Raw genomic sequence first — 18,725 nt, 5'->3', positions numbered from 1 at the left:
GACCGAGACTCGGGATAAAGGCTGAAAGATCGGAATCAGAGCCTGAATATCCCGAACCCGCTGTTCGGGAGGATAAACCTGAAACTGCGCTGAGTCGAGAACCGCTCCGATTAAGAGGAGCTTCTGGGAGGGGCACAGGTGTGACTTCGGCACATTGATGGAGAACCCCAGCTGGTGCTGGAGGTCTGCCGTCATCTGGAGGTGGCTGACGACTGTCTGGGGCGAGCCCGCCTTTAACAACCAGTCGTCGAGTTAGGGGAAGACTGAAACCCCTAAACTGCGCAGATGAGCTGCGACCACCGCCATCACCTTCGTGAACACCCGTGGGACGCTGCTAAGGTCGAAGGGGAGCACGGTAAACTGAAAGTGCTCGTGGCCTACCGTGAACCGCGGGTAGCGCCGGTGGGCCAGCAGGACAGGAAAGTGGAAATAAGCGTCCTGCAAGTCCAACGCTACCATCCAGTCTCCTGGGCAGCTAAGACCTGAGCCAGTGTCAGCATTTTGAACTTCTCCTTCCGGAGGTAGCCGTGGACGTTCCATAGATCCAAGATAGGGCGTAGGGCCCCTTTACCCTTCTTGGGCACCAGAAAGTAGCAGTAGTAGCAAACACTCCCTACTTCTGGCCCAGGAACGCGCTCGATGGCCCCCTTGCCCAAGAGGGCCGTAACTTCCTCTTGCAGAAGTCGCAAGTGATCCCCCGACACGCGTTAGTATTGTGGTGGCATGGCTGGAGGGGTCGCCTCGAAGTGGAGGGAGTAGCCCCTTCGGACGATTTGCAGCACCCACCTGTCCGATGTAACATTGCGCCAGTGGAGGAGGTGATGGCGAACCCTGCCCCCCACTGGCGGCACATGGGCCTGAAAGCTCGGACTAGGAGGGTTTTGAGGCGGATGCTGCAGGGGTAGGTTTGGACTGACCTCGCCATTGTCCCCGACCGCCGCCACGGCGGTTTCCACGGCCGCCACTGCGTTGGAAATTAGTCTACGGTGCGTGGCTGGCAGCACGTGTGGGGGCGCACCTTCCTTGGCCACGAAAGGAGCGAAAGGCACCCGTTTGCTGGCGCGGGCCGAGAGGCCCAAGGACTTGGCCGTAGCCCTGGAGTCCTTAAAGCGCTCAAGCGCATGGTCTGCCTTGTCGCCAAAAAGGCGGCGGCCATCAAACGGCATGTCCATGAGTGTATTCTGGACATCGGCCGAAAAGTTGGCAGACCTCAACCAGGCGTGGCGACGAATCGCCACTGTCGTTGCCATCGCCCTGCCCAGTGAATCGGTGGTATCCAGCCCACACCGGATGGAAAAACGTGCCGCATCTCGACCCTCTGAAAGGGCTTGGGCGAGTTTAGTCTTGACCTCCGCCGGGCATTCTGGCAGCACGTTCGCGACCGTGTCCCACAGAGATTGGGTGTAGCGGCCCAAGAGGCACGCGGTGTTGGAAGACCGCAGTCCCAAACTCAGGGAGGAAAATACCTTTTTGCCATATTGCTCGTACCTCTTGGATTCCCGATCGGGCGGAACCATCGGGAATGCGGTCTGGGAGTTGGAGGCCTGGATGACCAGGCTCTCGGGGTTGGGATGGGTGGACAGGAAACAAGGGTCGCCCGGGGCCGGGCGGTAGCGTCTGGCCACGTTCCTATCTACAGGCGGACCTGTAGCGGGCCTGGAGCAAGTGCCCAAAAGAACGTCAGTCAAGGCCTCATTAAACGGCAGCAGAGGCTCCGCCAAGCTTGACTGCGGTTTAAGGACCTCAGTGAGGAGGTTAGACCTCACGGCCGCGACGGGGAGCTCAAGCCCTAAAGCCCTGGCAGCCCGCGTCAGCACCACACTGTAGGTTGCCCCCTCCTCCGTAGCCACGGTAGGGGGTGAGACAAAACCAGTGTCTGGCGAAGTGTCCAGACCACTGGCATCCCCAAGTTCACCTGTCCAGTCCTGCTGGGACTGGCAATCACGTGTCAGAGGGTCCTCAGACCCCTCCCAATACACATCATCACCCATCTCCTGATAATCAGGGTTGTCAAAGGATGGGGCCGGTTCGTTGAAGTAGAACTCTCCAAGCGAACCGGATAGAGGGAGGCATCGGGGACGGCGTCGCCCGATGGCGGCGCCAGAGATGACACCCTAGGGATCGGCGTCGATGAGGTTGTCAGGTCAATCGGCGACGACCCGGATCCAGAAGCGGATCCAGCGGGGCCCTGCGGCGCCGGGACTGAAGGCGTCGGCGGCATCAGGCCGAAGCATCCGCCGGCGTCGGGGCCGAAGGCGCCTTGGAGCCTGTCGGAGGAGAGAGGGACCTCATGGCCATGAGGAAGCACTCGATCTCCTCCGGCGTCGCTTGTTGCCCAGGGACGGAGGGTATGAAGCAGGCCGCGACGCCCGCGACTCTGACGGAGCCGCGTTGGCAGCCGCGTCGCGCGAGCGTCAGGGGGAGTCCGAAGAGCGATGATGTCTCTAAGACTTCTTCTGTTTACCTGACGACGTCGAGCCCGAAGACCGATGGTGACGTCCGGAGCTATGATGGCTCCAACCCCGTGACCAGTCCCTCGCCTCCATCCGGACCAGGACCTCTCGGGGCGCGGGCCGACTGCCGGAGCTCGAGCCGCTTGCGGGACCGCTCCTGCCTAGCTTTCGACGTCAGGGCTCGGCAGTCGGAGCAGGCCTTGTCGTCGTGGTCGAAGCCGAGACAGTGAAGGCACCGGCGGTGAGGTTCGGTAACCGACATCAGTCGGTCGCAGTCCTCACAGGGTTTAAATCCAGGCATCCCTACCGGCACCGTTCGGAGTCGAAAGACTTCGAAAATGATCAAAATGGATCGAAAAAGTTAGTCAAAAAGTGACGTTAGTGGAAAAGGCAGAGGGGCTGTCCTGTCAAAGAAAGATGGGTTGGGAAGAGAAAATCATTGCATTGGTGTCTCGCTGTTCAATGCCAACAGAAAAAAAGTATTTGTGTTATAGAGGGAGAGGCGCTAGTTTGTGTATGGGCCTGGGAACATTTTAGGCTGTACATCTGGTGTATGAACATTATGCTACGCAGTGATCATAAATCTAGTCCACATGTCTGTACATTTACTGGATAATAACTATGAGATGCAATATATGCATGGGGTGAAAAACGTGGTGGTGGATTTTTTTTTATTTTTTTATCTTTTTATTCAAAATATAGGCTCTCATAAAAATGACATCGTACATATCTCTTAATGGCAGGCGGACATACATGCGGCAGATAAATACATACATATCAATATGAACATCATGAATCCATAGAAACAGACCGAGATTCAAGTTGACCCTGAGGGCTGCAATAAGACATCCTGAGTATCCCATACTTCCCCTCTATACCTCCTCCACGACCCCCCATATCTTTTCTCATTTCCTAGGGCACCCCATGCTCTTGTAAATCACTCTTTCCGCCCTTTGACACCAGTCCAGGTCATGTTCCCACTCTTCCACAGTCGGCAGTAGGTCACTACCCCATTATCGGGCTATATTCCTCTTGGCGACCATGCTCGCCAATGCCAGCCAGTCTTGTCCCATTTCGGCCAGGTGACGTCGTTCGTCACTCCTAGGATATGCCATCTGGCCTCCATCGGAACTTCCGCCTCAATCACTTCGGACATTATGGTCACTAGGTTAGACCAGTACGCCCGGATTCTGGCGCAGTCCCATAAAATGTGGAAAAAGGAGCCCTCCTCTCCGCACCCTCGCAGACAGAACCTAGAGGCAGCCTACCCAATGCGAAATTGTGTAGTGCGGGGAGTGTAGGAGGGGTGTAGGATGCACAACTGGACCAATCTAAACCTTGCATTGATTGCTACTTCCCTAGGGCTCTGCAATGCCTCTCGCCAGTCATCCTTCTCTAAAAACCCTACATCAGACTCCCACTTTTCTCGGGTCAGTTCCATGGGATCAGGAATGTTATTAATGAGCTTATTGTATGTGAGGGAGATGGCCTTATCTATCATTGGGTCCAACAGCAATCTGTCTTCGAGCGGGGCATATTCTGGCAGCTGATCCCCCTTCTGGAGATGTCGCAGCATGGCATGTCTGACTTGTTGGTAATGTAGGAACTCCCCCCCTCCCATCTGAAATTCCTCCTGCAGGGCAGAGAATTCTAGCACGTCTCCTCTTTTCCAGAGGTCGCCTAGCACATCAATGCCAATCAGGCTCCATCTGCCCAGGCCCTTCAATTTCGACACCTCGGGAAGGTAGTCCCCCACCCACAGCGGAGTGTGTGTCATGAGTTTCGCCTCCCAGCCCAACAATTTGGATGTCTTCTTCCAAGCTCCTACCACGGCAGCCGTCTGAGGCAGCGGTGGCAGTCTACGCCTACCCTTACGATAGAGTGCATCCAAGTATGTACCACTCCCCAGAACCATGCGGTCCACCTTGTATGCTGGCTCTTCCATCGGGGCGAACACCCACCCGTTAACATTTGCCAGCTGAGCCGACCAATAGTTGAGTCTGAAATCCGGGACAGCCATTCCCCCCTCGAACAACCCTCTCTGAAGCTTCCTCGGTGCGATTATAGGGCATCCACCTCCCCAAAGCAATGCGTGGATTTCCGAATCTATTACCCGGAAAATCCTCTCCAGGACTGCGAAGGGGCACTCTGCAACACATAAAGAAGACGGGGGAGGACCATCATCTTAAGGAGGACAGCTCTTCCCATCAGGGAGAGCGGGAGAGTCCTCCAATGCTCCACATCAGCATGTAGGCGCTCTATCTGGGTCTGTATATTCAAACGTGTGAACTCCGTCTCCGATGTTGTAATCCAGATACCCAGATAACGGAAGGCGTCTTTCCAGACCAGTCCTTCACAAACCCCACCCAGATCCAGGGCAGGCCCCGACAACTGATGACCCAGGGATTTATCACAATTAATATGGTACCCAGAGTATTCCCCGAACGTCCGCAAGAGCGTTATCACACGCGGGATGGAGATCGCGGGCTCCTGTACATACAGTAGCACATCATCTGCGTATAGCGAGATATGCTCCTCCCTTCCACGCCCCGAACTATGGAATCAGTTCTAACCCAGGCTGCCAACGGCTCGAGGGCCAGAGCAAATAGTGTTGGGGAAAGCGGGCAAACCTGCCGCGTCCCTCGTCCCAATTCAAACTCCCTAGAAAGGGCGCCATTAATACGGACCCTCGCAAGTGGTGCCGTGTATAGGAGTCTCACCCACGCCTGAAAGTTGTCTCCAAAGCCCATCCTGGCCAGGACCGCGTATATGTAATGCCATTCCATACTGTCAAAGGACATGTGGGCATCAAGTGACATTAGAGCTGCCGGCACCTCCGGACGAGTGGACATCGACTGGAGTACCCCAAACAGCCGCCGCAGATTGAGCCTGGTATTCCTGTGGGGCATGATTGGATTACCGCTCCCAGTCGAGTGGCCAGAACCTTGCCAATGACCTTGGTTTCAAAGTTAAGAAGGGAGATGGGTCTATAGGAGCTACATAGATCCTGTGGTTTGCCCGATTTATGTATTACGACTATCGTTGCTGACCTCAGGTCCCTCGGGAGCAACCCATCCTCCCTGGCGGTGTTAAACGTGTAGCATGTGAGGGGCAAACCGTCCCGACACACACCGAAACGCCTCTGCGGGGAACCCATTAGGGCCCGGAGCATTCCCTGCTTGTAAATCACTCATGGCCGCCTCTACCTCCTCCACTGTAATATCAGAATCTAAGAGGTTCCTATCCTCTGGTGTTAATACTGAGAGGGGGATATCCCTTAAAAAGGCGGTGCACTCCCACTCCTGCTTCCCGGTATGCGGACGACAGACGGACTCATAGTATTGTGCAAACAACTTGGCTATGCCCGTCCCGGTTAGTCTCGTGGCCCCATCGACCTGCCTAATGCCCGGGACCCTATTACGATCCCTATCTCTCTTCTCGAGCCAGGTTATCATCCTATTCGCTTTGTCCCACAGAACGTATACCCGGCGCTGTGTTGCAAGAGCGTGCGATCGAGCCTGGTCAGTCAAGACATCCCTTAATTATTTTTCTTTAAGGCATAGCATATGTCTAATATTCATCTCCTGATCCTGGGTCCCCCCTATCATTCTCCAGGGCCTGAATCTCTGTTTCCAAATCAAAGACCTGAGCCTGCTTCTCCTTCCTTCTCTTCCCAGTTTCAGCCTGTACAAATCCCTCGCCACGGTTTTGAATGCCTCCCAGATGATACCAGGGGACCTAACCAAGCCCACATTCTCATCAAAGTAGAGATCCACCCTGTCGCCGAACCGTTCCTGGAATGCCTCGTCTTTAAATAGAGAAGCATCTAACCGAGGAGGAGTGGACCAATCTCGCTTGGGACCTCTCATCTGCACTTTCACCGGGGAGTGGTCAGATATCCCTCTGGCTTTGTGAAAACTATTAAGAAAAAGCCCCATATGTCCCACCTGTGTGAGCAGGTAATCAATTCTGGACCCTGATCCATGTGCCGCTGAAATGTGTGTGTATTGTCGAAGATGAGGGTTGTGCGCCCTCCAGAGGTCCGCTAAACCCAGCGCATGGACAAACTCCCCAAGCTGGCTTCCCACCCCGATCCGGTGGGGCTCCCGACCTGTCCGCCTCCTGCACCATCACATCATTCATATCACTTCCCAATAACAGGATTCCATCTGGAAGCTCCAGGAGCAGTTTCCCTAGGTCCGGAAATGTGGTGTCGTGCAACCTGGGCGGGACGTATACTGAACAGAGATTGACCGTGGAACCCTCCCACCGTCCGGAGAGTGCTACATAGTGTCCCAGGGCGTCAAGCCACCTGCAGTTGATCACTAGGGCCAGCGAGTTCTTCACCAGGATCCCAACCGGTATGGAGCCCGTGGTAAAGCCTGTGTGTGCCTGCAGTGTATATCCAAACCTATTGAGCGCCTGATAGTGATTACCCACCAGATGCGTCTCTTGGAGGAAGACTATATCCGGGGCATGCCTGCGGAGGTACTGAAGGACCATGGTGCGTTTTATTTTGTTCTGTAGACCATTGACATTCCAAGATAAAATGTTAACCTTCTGTGTCGCCGATGTATGCACCATAATGTATGAATAAAAAACAGGAGGAGCACATTCGCCCTACTGCCCACCGCCCTTGTGATTGTCAGCCATACTTCTGGAGCCCTACGCACACATGTCTGCAAAAAGCAAAGCACAAAGATTACACAACCAACTGCTACCCCCACCCTGCTACCCTGCTTGTCAGGTCAACGTGACCCAATGAACCCCAACCAGCATAGCGCCTGTTGCCCATACAACGAAAACTCTGGGGATGTGAGCGACGACCAGACTGGCCGCCCGGGGACAGCAACCAGCCCCACATTCACTGTATCAGCCCCTGCAGCACCCTAATCTCGGAGAGTGCAAACAATCTTTATGAGCACACCAAGCCTTGGGCATGTACGCAGCCCGACCGCCCCCCCATTTTCCCCCCTCCTGCGCCCAAGCCCACCCCAGGAGTCAGCATAGGACCAAATATCACGCCCATCAGCCAGTCTGAATAGGTATGTCCCTGCATAGCCAGAACCCAACAGCGGAGCGTTCATACATTACGTGCTTTTCCACTCGAGTCTCCAATCTGTGGCTCCCCTGCCCACCTCAGCCCAGATCAGGCGAGACCGACAGGATGCGAGCCCTTGCGCCACCAGTCTCTCGAGTCGCATCTTGGTTCCTTCTTCCCCCCTCCGCCGATCCCGTGGAGGAGGCCGGGGACCGCTACGTCACTTCTCTCCAGCTATCTCCCTGCCGCGGACTGTCTCGATGTTGTGCCTGCTCCTCCAGCTAGGTGACGACTACCTACGGCGATGTGAAGTAGTATGATTTCCCCTGCAGAAGAATCTTAAGGCACGCAGGGAAGAACATCATGTACTTGATGTCGCGGGTTTGAAGCTCCCTTTTAACTGCATCAAACGACCTGCGCTCCCGTTGGACCTTGACAGTTCAGTCCGGGCAGAACCGGATGGTAGCATTTTCGATCCGCAGGTGCCATGGTGTCAAGCAGCCTGCAAGATGGCGTCCCGGTCCCTAAAGTTCAGGATCCTTGCAATGATTATCCTAGGAGGCGCGCCGGGGCGAGGAGGGGATACCGGGGCTCTGTGCGCTCGTTCGACAACAAAGAACTTAGAGAGTCTCTTGGGCTTTAGGTGATTCAGGATGAGATCCTCTAGGAATAGATCTACACTTGGCCCCTCCATTTTCACCGGGACCCCCACCACGCGCACGTTGTTTCTCCGTGCTCTTCCTTCTTGGGCCTCCAGGCGTGCCTCTGTGTGCCTCTGTTGCTGAGTAAGTCGCTGGACCTGACCCTGCAGCTCTTTGGTGGTCTGCTGGAGATCCGCAATCGCCAACGCGTTCTGGCTGGCCTTCTCGGATGTTTTGTTACGGTCAGCTCGTTGGAGGGCCATTTCTATCGAAACAGCGTCTATTTTGGCTTCCAACGTTGCCCCCAGTGACTGAATGGACTGCATGATGGCGGCCAGGGACGGCTCCGTAGCCTCGGAAGCTCCAGGGTGACCCGCCTCGGTCTCTCCAGGCTATGCCGTATAATTGTCCATAGTATTCGTCTGCGTGGTGGTAGATTTCTTGGGGCGCATTGTGGTCCTCGTGGTGGTCCTCGTCCCAGGCCCTCTCCGCAGCTCCTATGCCTCCCCGGGCGGCCAAAGCAACAACGACCGACGATGTACTAGGTTTCCGCCACAGGGGCCAGGTCAGGTCATGCACCGCCGCCGCAATTTCACCAAGAGCACCAGGCCTCAGACTCTCCCGCACACTCCTCTGCTGCTGCACGTGGCACTCCTCCACCTCATAAGCAATTGCCCACTACCACCGGCCCTCCTCCTCTCTTTCTTACCGGAGCCAACAGGGAGGCACAGCGATGATCGTCCGGCCGGTCCTCAGGCAGCCACCAGGCAGCCCAGGTCTGTTATCGGTAAAGATGGGCCCACTGTAGTGCTCTCTGCCCGGTAGCGCGGCCCCCACCAATTCCTATTGTGCACCTGGGGGCCCAGAGCAGCGCCTATGTCAGCTCCGAGGATCAGAGCCTGGCCCCTCGGTGGGGCAGATAGCAGCCGGGCAGGCACCTGTGCCCCCCGGCGTCCGAATTCTGCTCCCCCAGGAGCGCGGGCGCCGGCGCGCTCCTCACCTAGTTGGCCCGCGCTATCACTAGAGGCCGGTGCTTTCAGCCGCAATTAGGCCCCACAGGCCTCAAATCCGTCGGTCGGCACCACTCAGCCACCCGGCAAGCGGCAGAGAAGATGACCGTACCACCCGACTCCGGAGCTTCCCGTGAGTCGGGGGACGCTAACGGGTGAATGCTGCCTCAGGATATATGGGCAGATTTTTGGGACATTCAGTGCGTCCCCGGACGCGCTCCGGCGCTACGCAGCCATCTCGATCACCGCCAGGCCACGCCCCCCCCGGTGGTGGATTTTTTAAGCCGCATACTCTTTAAGAGAGAGAAGAGGAAATGAGTTGGATGTGTTTTGCGCTGCAAACATTTTAGATGGAATTCCAAGCATTACTGAACATGATTGGGTGAATGCGCAATCACTGGACAAGAGTCTGATAGACATTGGTGAAAGTATTATTTATGGGTGGCCATCAAAAAACACAAGTAAAAACAATGTACTGACATTTTTGGGAATCAAGGCATGAGTTGTCCTTTGAAGGAGGGTTAGTAATAAGAAATGGAAGAGTAGATCCGCCTGAAAGTTGAAGACCCAAAATCTTGGAAATTTGCCACAAAGTACATTTAGGGATAGGAAAAATTGAGGGCTGAGTAAAATATTTGTATTGGTGGCCAGGCATAGACTTAGAAATTGAAAGGAAACTTAGAAATTACATTCAATGGGAAAATTCTGATAAATCTCGAACAACACAAAGACAACCGTTATATCCCATAAATAGCCCTAGTATGCCTTGGGAGAGAACAGCTATTGATAACATCGGTCCTGTGTGGGAAAAGGTTGCACAGAAATACCAGATTGTAGTGCTAGACCATTTCTCTAAGTGGCCTTGAACTGACATTGTGCGCAGAGCTGATGTATGTAACGCTGTGTTACTTTTAAACAAAATATTCTTGAAAGAAGGGTTACCCAAAAGCATCATATGTGAAAAGGGTGCCCAGTTTAAATCAGAAAACTTAAAGAATATTTTATGCAGGAATAGTATTATACAAACAACTAGTTCAGTGTACCATCTTGCTGGAAATGGTGCAGTGGAGAGATTTAACCGAGTAATTAAAGTAATTATCCAACCAGCCAACAATAATAACCTCGATTGGAGAGAAAATTTGCTTCACACAATTTGGGCTTAGAGAATTACTCCGTGTGACACAACAGGGTGTAGTCCTTTTGAGTTAATAAGGGGAAGGTCACCCATTACTAAGGACCATGTAGGGTAGATGTCAACATCTCGAAAATTCGACTGGACACCAGAAGGTGTCAAGCAAAAACTTACACAGGTGTGAAATGTATGCAAGAAGTATTAGGACGCAACGCATAAGTGCGCAAGTCAATGCACACTGCAGTAGGTGACAATAAGGGTAAAAAAAAAAAGACAGCAATTTGGAAAAAAGACCAAAGTATATTTTCTCAACCATTAATTGTAGAAAAAATATATATTTGTAACTCTTTAGTATTAAGTGATGGGAATGTTTAGCACCTTTTTCTATCTCCTTGTGTAAAGGGGAAGATAAGTTGTTTTATAGTTCGGAAAATACAAGCACCACTCCTACTGACATGCCAGGATGTTCAAAGAGAGCATTTAATTGGGTTTCTGAAGGGAATGAGTGCAACCACACGCCCAACCAATCTGGGTTGGAATCAGATAAGAATTCGCAGGTGAGAGAGCAGCGAATGGTTGTCCAGACAGAGAAAATGTACAAGTAAAGAGAACAGACGCAGAGAACAAAGTGAGTAAGTTTGGTTGAGTCGTGGTCAGACCAAAAAAGCAGCATGATTATATTTGTGATTAGAATAATTTCAGCAATTACATAATGTTATCGTTTAGGGTATGAAGTGTAATTTATGGGGTATAAAATTGAATGCATTTATAGTGTTTTCCCTAAAGTAGAATTGAGTGAGTTATAATAGTTCTAATATTAGTTATAATATGGACATTATGAGGTGTGTTGGGATGTCACTTTCTAGAGGTATCCCCTGTGGGGCAACACATCGTGATGACAAATCAAGAAAATCAAGAAACTTCTTCCATACCTACCACAGTCAGCCGGCAAAACACTCATCAGCACCTTAGTCTTTTCAAGAACGGACTACTGCAACTCACTTCTTCTGAATGCTCAGGAAGGGGTTCTCAACAAACTACAGACCGTGCAAAATGCGGCGGCTAGAACCTTACTTTCCATTCCTAAATTCACATCCACTTCCCAGCACATCAAAAAGCTCCATTGGCTCCCTATCAGGAGTCGAATCAAATTTAAGGCTCTGTGTATAGCTTATAAGACCCTGAATAACACAGGACCACAGTTTCTAAAAGAAACTCTTCGCCCAGTGGAGCAACGCAGGACTCTACGATCCTCCGCAGCTTTCTTGCTGAACGTCCCTCAGACAAGAAAGGCCACCTGGGGAGACAGATGCTTCACTACAGCCACAGCTAAATTGTGGAACACCCTCCCACTCCATATCAAATCCGCTCGCACGCTTCTTAAATTCCGAAAAAGCCTCAAAACATGGCTCTTCTCCTCCTTTTAACTCCCCCCGTCATACTTCAGTGAGCTCTGAGATCACCAGCGCCGAGACACCCGTACGGGTATTTGTGCGCTTTAAAAATTGCAAAAAAATACATAAATAAATAAATAAATGCATCAGAAGATGGAATTTAGACAGTATTAAGATTCTGGAATGTGTTTAGTGCTGCCCTCCTGAGGCTTTTGTCAGGGTCGAATTACTAATAAACTTGTTCATGAAACTGAAGATATTCAAGTGGAATTGTCTTTACACTAAGGTGTATGTTTTGCCGGTCTTTAAAATAAATCTATTATCAAAACCTGAATATAATTAATACACTTGAGCTTGATCGCTGTAATAATGTAAAGAATTGCTCAAAGCTGCTCCCCCCCAAGCATCTACTCTAGTTGAAATAGATGTTATCAGTCAATTAATCCAGTGCTACACAAACAGGATTTACTGAACCAAGCTATGAACTGCAGTCTAGCACATTAGCAGAGACAGCCAGCTTCGAGAAAGAACTCTCACTTTCAGTCCTCTATTCCCCATGAACAGAATGGAACTTATGGGAACCATTTTGCCTCTATTTCAGCCTCTATTTCACATTTGCATTGTAACTTATAAAGTTACAGATCAAATGTTACGCTACTCGGAGATTGTAAAGAAATTGCTTGTTTTTCAGCAACCGTTTCTTTAGCTTAAAGTCAACACACCGTACTGGGCTTATGGTTAGGCCTGAAAAAGCAAGGCCTACAGTTAGTTTGCTGTAGACCTTGCTTTTTCAGGCCTAAAGACAGGCGAAGAAGGTTAATTAGTCATTCATTCAACCATTCACTCTGTAGCTCTGCCTTACTACTGAGCAAACATGGATGATTAAAAAAATTGGGTCATAATTATGGCGCACATTATATTATTTGGGGTGTGCAAGTACAATGAGAGTACACACCCTCTTGATATCCGTGATGGCACTCACTGAGCTGGGGTACTTGAAGTAGTCAGCAAGCATGGCAATGAGATGGTCTGTGATGCTGGCAATTCTTTGAAGCTCAACATCAGGCTCTATCAAGTAGGCAAGAGTTTCGGCTCCTTCTACCCTCTCTTCCAGCAATCGTTCTTTGCTACACATCCGAACCAAACAGGGCAGCGTCTAAAATAAAAAAAAACATAGGTTTAGAAAGGGAATGGTTACATTTTAAAGTAAATCACAATAACTAATTTATTAGACTATGGTTAGGTTGAATTTGCCGAATCTTCTTTACTGAAAGTGGCTTTCACCGGTGAACAATATCATTCTTCAGAAAAGAACATGGCCCACGGCCCATTTCCATATTCTCTCTGCTCTGAACCAGCCTCTATACTGGGCTAATGGAATTCTATAGTGCACCACAATCAAGTCCTTTAGACATGATGCCAAGATTCATTAAGAGAAATCCGAGATAACGTGAATAAATGCAATAATCTATTATTACCGGTTATCTTATTTTTGAATAAGTATGGCTTATTTGCTTTCACTCCCTAAAGGGGTATGGGGGTATTCCCTAAAGAAGGGCTCTCCAAAGTCAGTCCTGAAGGGCTAGATCCATGCCAGATTTTTAGCATAAGGCCATTGTGATAAAATGTAGTTATTTTATAATCTGGCAAGGATCTGCCCACGCCCCTCCCCCCCACCTCCCCTCTCCCCAGGGCCAACTGTGAGAACACTGCCTTAAAGGGACACTGTTGAGAGCGGTTACCAAGTGACAAACATCAAATAGATCAAAATATGGATCCAACATATTTGCCAGTAATCCTGGTGAATGGAATCTCTTTAGTACTGACAGGCTTCAGGCATTTTTATCTTTATATGATTGTAGGATTATGAAATCTAGGATCCGTTTAGGGAAATTGGTGTTCTGGTGTAATTTCATATTTTTTTGTATTACCATTTACTCCCTTTTATTGTATTAGAAAAGTATTATTGAATGTTATGCAAAAATAAACATTGCAGTTGAACTGAACTGACAAGCAACATTTAAGATATGTACGTTGAACATCTCAGGCCTGGAAAATCAATGTTCTATAATCCATACATTTATTCTGTCTAACAAATAAACAATAGCACAATCTTTTAAAAGCAGTGATGAAGAAAATTGTGAGTTAAACAATCTACCCTTCTTCTGTTTCCTTTTATTTGTTTTCTGCCAAATATTAGGTTGCTTAAAATGTTTGCTTATAAAAAAAACACATCTTCCAATGGGCAACAAATGTCTCCTTTTTTCCCCACTGATTTCAATCCACCCACCCGAAATCGTATTATCAGCTATTATGCTCAACTAAGAAAATGTCAGAGGTAGTGACAAGACTAATCACTCAATTAAGAGAGAAGACTGTGTTACTATGATAAAATTTGTGTCGTCCCTAACAAGTAAGCAAAAAGAAATAAAACAAGCAAAAAAACAAAAAAGAAAATCAAAAGAATTCAGCCTAGAGAGTCATTGTATTAAAAGTGGAAAGATTTCAAAAATTCTGAAAAAGATGGATAAGATAGGAAACGATAGGCAGATAAGTGAGACATTTCTGGGGCACTGAACTTCAGAATACACACATGTCCTCCATATCTAAATTATGACCAAACACTTAAGTGAAAAAGCAACTTACCTTCAGTACAATGCAGACATCATCCGTCCTGATTGCTCCAGCTCTGCACATATATGTTAAACTGAAAGTCAGAATGCACATGCTAATTAATGCCATACATGATCAACTTGAAAATATTTATGTTAGTAATGCAAAGTCTGAGCACAATAATCAAATCAACAAATATATTCAGTCTCTGTGGATACCATACACATTGAATAGCCCAAACACTAGTTATAAGACAGAAAACTGATCAAATAGGCTAATTTCTTTTTTTAGCAAAAAGGAATTTGGCACAATTGTTTTGGAGTCTAATAATTGAAGGGGTTGGCAAAATATTTAAATAAACCAATTTACAAATTAGACTAGGGAATATCAATTACACTATTTTTTCTTTTATTGTAAATCTTTCATATAGTGGGCGACTTAGCATCAAGGAAGTACAGCCCTTTACAAGGAACTTTTGTATCATATGAGGAGAATCTCAAATGGAGTGCAGGACAAGGAACTGTATTATATGCATGGGATTCGGTTAGGACCTTATTTTTTGTGCAGGTTGCAAATGCAGGCTTAGAAGCTAGGTTTCTGTGTCTTATGGACTTTTGCTTCTCATCCATTTATTGAGAACATTGTTTACAAACATTTTACATAACCAAGGGTGGCAGAGCGAAAACAATCAGCAACATGTTAAAAAAGGAACCTGACACCCAATCGACTGGGCAGGAGAGCCAATGAGATCAGGCCTTGGTTTGCACCACTATTTCCCCTGCATACAAATTGGTGTGTGTATGAGTAGCAAAGAAAAGCACTGTATGCAAACAATGCAGGAAGTACAGAAACAGGGTAACAGGTTATCTGCTACAGTGGGTGTCAATGCAGTGAACAATGAGCCTTGAGAGAGCATTTCAAGGCTAACCGTAGGAACTGGGCAACAAGGGCTAACCCAGACCTGCTTTGAAGGTGGTGACTAGGTGGCCCACCTACCATGGCAGGGATCCTTTAGGAATCTAATCCGGCAAGCCAGACATATAACTTTGAAAGCCAGATGTAATATGCTAGCAAGCTTTTTATGAAAAGGTTATTAACATCAGTACCTACATGCCTACGGTTGCACCCCCAAGCACCAATGCCACTCCAATCTGTCAGTGACAGAGGCAAGACATCTATTAACCTTTTGTGAAATCAATTACCTCAATCAAATCTGGATCCTCGCTAGATGCTGTCTGCCCTAATAGTTTACTCAGAGGTAGAAATACAATTTGCACCACTTTGGTCAAAATACACCATCATTCCCTGAAGAAAAGTGAAGTGCCTCCGGCATGGAAACATGCCATACTGAAGCTACTCCTTAAGAAACCTACTCTCACTCCTCCCTACTCGAAAGCTACAGGCCAATTTCTCTTCTTCCATGTATTGGCAAAGTAGTAGACAACCCTTTCCACATTTTTAGAGGAACAGGGAGTTTTACACCCTAAGCAAACAAGCTTACAAGAAGGAAACATCATAGAAACAGCTTTGCTATCTGTGACTGAAGAACTCAAAGAAATTCTAGACTTCAACATCACAGAGGGAGCTATCTTTTTATATCTAAATGTCGCATTCAATACAGTTTCTCACCCAATCATCATCAAAAGACTGGAGCAAGTAGGAATAAATGGCTGCGCCCTTAAATGGCTGATCTCTTTTCTGTAGAAAAGAAGCTTCCAAGTGAGCGCAGAATCCTTCTGTTCTGATATTCTATCCCTGAAATATGAGGTACCTCAAGGATCCTCTGTTTAATGTTTATGTGCAGCCCCTAGCATACATAACGGAGCATGGTTTCTCCACAGTTTCACATGCTGATGATACTCAAATCACCATCTCTTTAACATCTGATACAGGAGTACTTTCCTTCAAACTTAATGCCTGCCTAGGAGGTGTTACCGACTGGATGACTGGGAGTAAATTAAAACTCAATGGAGACAAAACAGAAGTTTTGGTAGTCGGGAATACTCTCACTCTTTGGTCTGAACTCAATTGGCCCAACTATTTAGGTGAGCGTTCTCCACCTAAAACTGAAGTTAAAAGTCTGGGCTTTTGGATAGACAGTCATCTGACTATGGGAGTCCAAGTAAGAAAACTTGCAGCATCCTGCTTCAGCTTGCTCCTGGCTCTAAGGAAAATCTTGAGCTGGCTTCCCTCATCACAAGAAGAACAGTAGTCCAAGGCCTAATCCTATCCCACCTTGACTTCGGCAATTCAGTCTATTTGGGAAGCCCTCAGTGAGTGGTCAATTGCTGAGAGATAGTTCAGAAGGCCACAGCACTAACATAAATGAAAATCCCAAGGCACCATTCGGTCTCTTCCTCTCTTGCATTGGCTGCCCATATGTAAGAGAATCAAATTCAAGTTCCCCTTCCTGGCCCAAAAAATGACGAACAATAAAAGCCCCCCTTTAATTTGGAGACTTAACTCCTTCCACTCCCAAAAGATTTGTTAGTTCTGCAAATAAGAGGCTCCTCTTGGTAGCTCGAATTAAGAGAGTATGAAGTGGTGGATGTTCTTTTGCCTTTCTGGAGGCTAAGTTCTGGAACTCTCTCCCTTCATCTTTTTAGATTGACCAACTATGAAATCAAATTCAGGAAGCTTGTCAAAACGAATTTCTTTGAGTGAACTACCTACTGTGCTGGCTATTAGAAGGACATGATTTCGGCGCTGAGAAGCCAGTCGGGTAGCCATGCACTTTATAAATGCCTAGAATAACAATCTCCAAGACCGTCCGTGCACCTTCTCAAATGACACCCTGCGCAGGGTAGGTGAGCGATATTCTGGGTGTAACACATTAAACACATCCCTCAAGGAACTGAATATGTAATAAGGTGCAGAGGCATATATAAAAGCATTCTTCTCATTTGCATGGGACCATATCCTCATGCAAATGCGGAAATAACATCTTTACACTAAATAGGTGCCAGCTTTTTAGACACACAATGAGTGTAACAGAAGGGGTCACACAAACGTCTGCACAAGTGTCCAGATATCACTTAAAACGAATCCAAAATTCCGCTGTGCTCCAATGGCAATTTAAACATTCCCGGCATATGTGATAAAAATGTCAAAGGATGCATTTAAGAGAACGATTACACAGAACATAGGAGCAAGGATCTTAGATCACAAAAGCAAAATATGCTGAAGAACATCAGCTAACCTATCATTGAAAAGACTGGGTGTCGCATTCATACAAGTTTGAGCTACTTGCATTGTAACCGACAATGCCTTTTATTTATGTTTTGGGTTTTAAAACATAAATAAAAGGCATTGTCATTTACAATACTAATAGCTTAAACTCTTGCAAATGCGAGACATATTGTATTGCAATAAAGGGCCTTCTCGAAAGCTTGTTCGATTGTAAATATCAGAGGAAGAGACCGGCCTGCGACATCTTCAAAGTAGTGATTAATAGTTCTGTGAAGAAGATGTGTATGTGCTGTAAATTACACAGACACAAAGTGTGCATTGAGAGTTACATATGATCCGAGCTAGAAACACTTACAAAGCGTTCCAACACCTTTCGCTCTGTGATTACACTGTTGTGGCTCAGTAGGAAGAGCAGTGGGGGTATTTCTTACCCTCTCCGTGATTTGAGTGTGTAGTGTGATACTACGTAATGTAATTCCTATCTTTGGACTAATAAAAAACACTCCAGCTGTATTCACCTCCTGGTGAAGGGCAGGCTATGCTTTATGGCAGGCATGCAGCTCGGCTGCAGCTCTGGCCTCGTACAATGCCCCTGCTATTACTAGTGAGCGAGAGGAGCTGAGGTGGTGGTATAGGTAGTAGTGGTTTTGGTATTGGTGGTGGTGGTATGACATTGGCAGTGGTGGTGGTATTGGTAGTACTGGTGGTGTTATTGGTAGTACTGATGGTGGTATTGGTGGTGGTGGTATTGCTGGGGCTGGTATTGGTGGCAGTATTGGTGGTTGTGGTATTGGCGGTGGTGGTACTGGTGTTGGTGGTATTGATGGTCGTGGTATTGATATTAGTGGTGTCGGTGGTGGTATTGGTGGTGTTATTGGCGATGGTGGTGATATTGGTGGTGGTGGTATTGGAGGTGGTGGTATTGGAGATGGTGGTGCATTGGTGGTATTGGTGGTGGTAATGATGGTTGTGGTATTGGAGGTGGTAGTGGTGTTGGTATTATTGGTGATGATTGTGGTGGTGGTGAAGGTCTATTGGTGGTGGTATTGGTAGTGGGATTGGTGGTGGTATTGGTGGTAGTGGTACTGGTATTGGTGGTGGTGGTATTGGTAGAGGTGGTATTGGTGGTGGTATTGGGGGTGGTGGGAGTGTTATGTTATGTTAATAACAACTTCTAAAGCGCACGGACACCCCAAGGCTTCATGGCGCTGATAGTAAAGAATGTCGCAGCCGGATAACTATGCAAATGCTT

General features: G+C 48.2%; 1 protein-coding gene across 12 annotated transcripts in view; it reads right to left on the bottom strand.

Moving 5' to 3' along the window:
* ARMC8 (armadillo repeat containing 8) overlaps nt 1-18,725 on the bottom strand; it is a 702,262-nt gene that overhangs the window by 366,182 nt on the left and 317,355 nt on the right. For 8 of the 12 annotated variants that reach the window (XM_086955494.1, XM_086955495.1, XM_086955489.1 and 5 more), the window contains exons 10-11: nt 14,318-14,378; nt 12,627-12,827 (exon numbers count right to left, since the gene is read on the bottom strand). In XM_086955494.1, coding sequence (XP_086811620.1) covers nt 12,627-12,827; nt 14,318-14,378 — 262 coding nt within the window. The remainder of the gene's footprint in view (nt 1-12,626; nt 12,828-14,317; nt 14,379-18,725) is intronic. The other 4 variants (XM_086955496.1, XM_086955491.1, XM_086955493.1 and 1 more) reach the window with 1 other exon arrangement.

This window comes from Lissotriton vulgaris, chromosome 2_1, assembly GCF_964263255.1.
Source record: "Lissotriton vulgaris chromosome 2_1, aLisVul1.2, whole genome shotgun sequence".
Taxonomy (NCBI): Eukaryota; Metazoa; Chordata; class Amphibia; order Caudata; family Salamandridae; genus Lissotriton; species Lissotriton vulgaris.
The sequence above is the reverse complement of the archived record's forward strand: the minus strand, read 5'-3'. Positions and strand labels throughout refer to the sequence as shown.